Genomic DNA, 5,900 nt, shown 5'->3' with positions numbered 1-5,900 from the left:
GTGAAAGGAATTTCAGTAAGGGATACTTTGGAAACAGAAACATCATAGAAATATTTGCTATACAGACAGTATCAAGAATTTTACAGCTGAGAAAGAGCATTTTTTAGGAAGAAATTCCCAGGTTCTATGAATCTACGGCTCCTGTTTTGCTGGTTTTTAATCATTGTTAGGCCCAACATTGCAGGTTTAACTATTATGCTTGGTATTAACAGCTTATGTTTTTTAAGTAACACAATATATGAAGTAAAAGATCCAGCTCACTGCATATTTTGCCATTTTCACCAACAGAAAACTACCCACAGAAAGCAAAAAATGTGCTCTATGAGCTCTTATTACATATCAATTCCTTTGCACAAGTAAGCGTTGGTATGGCTGAAGGTGTGATTTTAGACCCATTTTCTTTAAATGTGTAGAAAATCATGAGTGAACTGCTTCACGGGCAGTGCTTTGGCTTTAACAGGCTTGTAACATTGCATTTTACTGCACATTAGGAACATGCATCATCTAAACAAACAAACGAAAAAAAAAAGGCAACAAGAACAGCATGTTTAGCCAAAGCTTAATCAAACAGGGTCAAGATTATGTCTTTGTCAAACCTGAATACAAGTATCTGCCCAGTGTTATATCAACACACACTGAAGGATCAGGATTATTTTTTTATTGTATTTCTTAAGTCATGGGTTTGCTCCTGTTTAAACTGTCTTGAGAATATATTGGACTGCTAATTGAAATAAGAGAAGAGCAATGAAAAGCATCCTGTCTTGCAGTTACCTTGCCTCCTTACTGAAGAGAAAAATGCAGAGGATCCAGCTTCATCACCACAGCAATACACAGTATCTGTAATACTGAAGCTGTTTCCAAAGATATAATGCAATTTTTCTTCAGAGATAAGAAACAAAGCTTTTTTGTGCCAAATGCATTTCAGTGACACATACCATTTTTATATTTTGATAAGATGAAAATAAAGGAAAAGAGGTGATTGACCACAAAACTCTGACAGGCTGAATTAAATTTTATGAAACACAGCTATCAAATCATGCCCAAACAGAAAATATTCTAATCTGAAAAAAAAATACCTATAGCTAGGATGGCAAAATTATGAGTATCATGCTAATACTGTTACTTGGACTAAGTACAACCAGCATGTATTAGAAACCCTAATATTTCAGTAGGTTCAAGGTAAAGTAATGTACCAGTCACAGAGAGAAAAATCAAAAACTGCCTGAAATTGCATTCCCTACTTGCAAAACAGGTACGAGCTGCCTCACCACTCACATTAGCCGACATACAGCTGTCTTTGCTGGTAATCTCAAGAAGCACAGCACAAACTGTCATTAATGATTCTGAAATGCACTAATTTGTGAAAGTATTATGACATGTCACACAAGATAGCCAGCACCTAAGAACTTGTGAAAAATGCATTTCTTATAACTGAAATAATATTTAGCTTTATAATCAAAATTCTAGGAGAGAGAGAATAAGTTATTATGAAAATATATAGCTTTAATTTGCAGACATATAAACACTTTTGGTACATTACAGACATATGATGCAAGAAATCAAAATAATAATTTTTAAGCATAACACTAATTTATCTTGTTCACACAGAGAAATTTGATGCAATCATCATACAAAATATAGTTCTCAGCTCTTAAAATGAAGTGAAAGTAATACATCACTGATAAAATTGCTGCTTTGTTGCAGAGGATACAGCAAAGAATAAATTATCAAGAAAATATGCCACCAGTCTTACAAGTTAGATTTTGGATCTAATCCAAAATCAAAGCCAATGAAAAGGAGCCAGGAATGGTCGCCAAAAGTCAGAAACAAGATCTTTCACATGAAATACCAATCCAGAAAGGAGCAACAGTCAGAATAAAAAAAGTCCTACAATTCCTCAGAATGTGAAGTGATTTTTTTTTCATCTGGCAGATCAGATTTAGAAGTAACACATAATAAAAATCTACTGCACAACCCAACTGATGGAATACTACTGACAGATTGCTCAAAGTACAAAAAAATACCACCACTTTTGTGACAACTAAGGATTTAACCATTTCCTTGCTTCCTTACATCTGGCATGTTTATGAGGATGAGGATGGGGCTCTGTCACTATTTGCTTTAGGAAATATTAAATATAATTTTGCCATTAAAATGACCAGCATATTGCTGGAGCAATGATAATGAGAGTGGAATCTGGAGAAAAATGAATGATATGTCACAGCAGTTCAGATTCTCATTACAATATCTTGCATTCTTGCTCAACAGGAATTGCACTTCTTGTTAATGCCTCTTCTACCCTATTGTATAAGCTTTACTTGTGAGGTAATAAACATTCTGGTTTTCATTACTAGTGCATTTTAACATATTTATTTTTTTTATTATACATACATCGAGACAGACATTTCTTTTTTTTTTTTTTTGTAATGGTTAAATGTCTGTATGCCAATAGGTATTTTATATTAAAATCAATATATTTAAAATATATTCTGTTTATCTCATGGACAGTACCTTGAACAGTTCCCTGCTCAGGAGCATCTGATGCCCTCTCGTGGTTAAAAAGACTTTTAAAACTTGAGTTTAAAAGAATCATCTTACCTTCACCCTTTTTATGTTCACTGATCTTATTGATTTATGAAAGCTGGAAATGATGTCCATGTTTTTATAGTCAGGGTGCTAGCTGTTAGTTACTAACGTTTCATAAAAAAGCTGTACACTGAAATTGAATTAAAAAAACTGTAAACAGCTATTTACAATTATAATATTAAGTTATAAATTAGCAGTCCTTCATTCAACCTTTGTCAATACAACCTACAGCTAGGTGTTTTAGTGTCCTCCAGGGTTTTTCAAATGTTGGACATACACAAAGAAACATCAAATGTTAGAAATCTCCATTGGTTTCTTCTCCAACATGTGCAGGCTAATTCTTCCATTTAATGGGATTTGTACTTCCAAGTTTTCATCTGCTCTGTGATGCTTTTTCCCTTTTCTTAGACAAATGTAAATTCCCATCCCTGTTACTAAAGCAATTGAACCCAAGCTTATTATTGAAAGAGCTACCAAGGTAGGCATGCAGGATGCTGACTCCATTTTTTTATGTGCAGGCTCTATGGATATTTGTGGCTGCTTTTCTTCTACACTGATATCAGGCTCCTTCCTTAACAAACTTTCGATGTAGCTCTCATTGCTGACAGTATCATTGACAAAAAGGTTCACCATGACAGTGGAGTGGAGAGGTTCCGGGTAGCCGTGATCACTAACTTTTACAAGCAGCCGATAGAGGCCATAGTCATTTTGCATCAGTGACTCTTCCAAGGTGATATTACCAGTTTTGGGGTCAATCCTAAATGACTCGGGTCGAGGACCTCTTCTTCCTATGATACTGTAAGCTATGACTGCATTCATGCCGGTGTCCTTATCGACAGCATAGACCTCAGTGATGGGAGAGCCAGGAAGGGTAGAAGGAAGGACTAACAAGTAAGACATATTAGACTGAGGAAACAGGACCAAAGGAGGGTTGTCATTTATGTCCAGGAGAAGGATAGTTATTTTTGCTGTAGAAGACAGGGCAGGATCACCGCCATCAACTGCTTCAATCCACAGAACGTAGGAGCTTTGCTGCTCCCTATCCAGGGAGACTTTAGCTCTCAAAACTCCTTTTCCAGTATCTATAACAAAAATATCACTTCCATTCAGAACTGAAAGGGCAACCCATCCATTTTGCCCTGCATCAGCATCTGTGACACTTATAACTCCAATTTCACCAAAACCTGGAAAGTTTTCTGGCACAAAAAAGCTGAAATCCTTATTGATAAATCTTGGACTGTTATCATTTTTATCCAATACAGTGATGGTGACAGTTGCTATTGATTCTCTTGGAGGAAATCCAGAATCTACTGCTTTGACAGTGTATCGGTATTTCTCTTTTTCTTCTCTGTCCAGCTGGGTGGAAACTGTAAGAACTCCTGTGGTTTTATCTAAAGCAAAATAGGAAGGGGCATCAGGACCTAAGAAATAGGACACTTGCCCTCTTTCTCCGCTGTCAGCATCAGTGGCATGCAGTTTGGTCAAAAAAGCATTGGGGACATTGTTCTCCTCAATGGACAATTCTATCAGTTGTTCAGAGAAAACTGGTGAATTGTCGTTGTCATCCAGAACCTGTACTTTGACAACTTTCTTGACATGAAATCCTTCTGAGTTCCATGCAACTACGGAGATTTCATACAGCTGCTGTGTCTCAAAGTCCAAAGGCTTTGTGGTCTCCAACAGGTATTCATTGTTGTATGGCTTGTACGGTGAAAGTCTGAAAGGCCCATCACCATCCAAATAGCAACTGACTTTGTATTTTTCATCAGGGTCTTTGATGGTAAAAAATGCTATAGGTGTGTTGATAGGCTCAAGCTCCTTTAAGTAGACCACCCCTTCCACTTCATTAGCTATGAAACGAGGAACAACTTCAGGGGGCCTCATCATGACTTTGATGATGGTCACCAGCACCGTAATCACAGCAGGAATACAGCCAGGACCGTTGCCCAGTATGATCAGCCTGTGTAGCCTTGGGGTGTCCCCATCAACTTTAGTGGAGAGTGTGATGACTCCTGTGCTTTCATTCAGATGGAACAAGTCTCTGGATGTCTGGGGGACCTTCTGGCTGTAGGAATAGGTGATCTGGGCATTGGATCCAAGGTCCATATCCACCGCATGGACAGTAGTCACATGTGTCCCTAGGCTGGAATTCCCATAGAGAGTGACATTGAGCTGCGAATCATTGAACTGGGGGCAGTTGTCATTGATGTCACTGATGCCAATAGTGAGGGTGGCACTGCCCACGAGAGGAGGAGTCCCCCCATCCTCAGCGACAATGACTGTCACATACTCGTCCTGTGTCTCCCTGTCCAGTGCCCCCATAATAATCAGGTAGGGAGTCCTCTCCCCGTTCTCATTCTCCTCCACATCCAGGGTGAAGACACCATAGTTATCTTGCAGGCGATAGGTCTGGACACCATTGGTGCCCATGTCAGGGTCAAGGGCGGGGTGCTCGATAGCCAGGCGGGTGTTCACAGGCGCATTCTCAGGCACCGAGAGACGGATGTGGGGCACAGGGAAGCGCGGCGCATTGTCGTTGACATCACGGATAGCAATTTTTACCTTCACCAGGCGAAAGTACTCCTGTGGCAGTACCAGCACATCCAGCAGCAGTAGGCATGACTCTGGTGAGGGGGAGGAAGAGGAGACAGCAGCTGATCCCCCGAAGATGGTGGCCCCACTGCTTTCCACGCAGAGCGCTTCCCGGTCTATCTCCACCGCTGAGGTGTGCAGCTCTCCGGAGCGGTTGTTCAGCTGCACATACTGTCCCCCCAAGCCATGGGAGGCCAGGGTGAAGGAGAGTGGGGGCTGCAGAGACGCAGCTTGCTGGCCACCAGCCATTGGGAGCCGCAGGTCACGGGCCAGGCTGCCGATGAGCACCCCAGCAGGCAGCCCCTCGTTGAGGCTGTAGAAGAGCTCAGTGGCGCGGCTGTAACTGGCAAAGCAGTTGAAAGGCCCAACGAAGAGCAGGAAGAGGAGCAAGTGCTGAGAAGAGAGAAGCACAGGGGTGTAAGGAAGGGCTGGCGCTTCCCCCCGCCCACTGCCTCCCCCACTGCCAGTTGGAGCAGCAAGTCCTGCATCTGCAACATGAAGCCATCCTCTCTCCCCCCACCATCCTCCCAGTACAGCAGCTACTTCCAGGGCATCACCATCTGTACCCTCCAGGCAACACCAGCTGCATCCCCCACAGCAAATATGCAGTGCCAGGATGGCCCGGGGGCACCCTGCCTCCCCGCGCCCCCCCGCAGCACTTGCGCCCCGACGTGCCATTTTCCTTCTTGCCCCCGCCCCAAGATCGCCCCCGTCTCACCAGC

At 41.9% G+C, this 5,900-nt stretch overlaps 1 protein-coding gene across 1 annotated transcript; it reads right to left on the bottom strand.

Annotated features, from left to right (window-relative positions):
- Positions 1-1,482: 1,482 nt before the first annotated feature.
- Positions 1,483-5,675, bottom strand: PCDH20 (protocadherin 20). Its single transcript, XM_039716810.1, is given in 2 exon segments — positions 1,483-5,615; positions 5,618-5,675. Coding segments are annotated over 2 exon segments (2,799 nt in total). The 3' UTR covers positions 1,483-2,874.
- Between the last annotated feature and the right edge of the window lie 225 nt (positions 5,676-5,900).

The sequence above is a fragment of the Passer montanus genome, unplaced genomic scaffold, assembly GCF_014805655.1.
Source record: "Passer montanus isolate IOZ18808 unplaced genomic scaffold, ASM1480565v1 scaffold36, whole genome shotgun sequence".
Classification (NCBI taxonomy): Eukaryota; Metazoa; Chordata; class Aves; order Passeriformes; family Passeridae; genus Passer; species Passer montanus.
The sequence above is the reverse complement of the archived record's forward strand: the minus strand, read 5'-3'. Positions and strand labels throughout refer to the sequence as shown.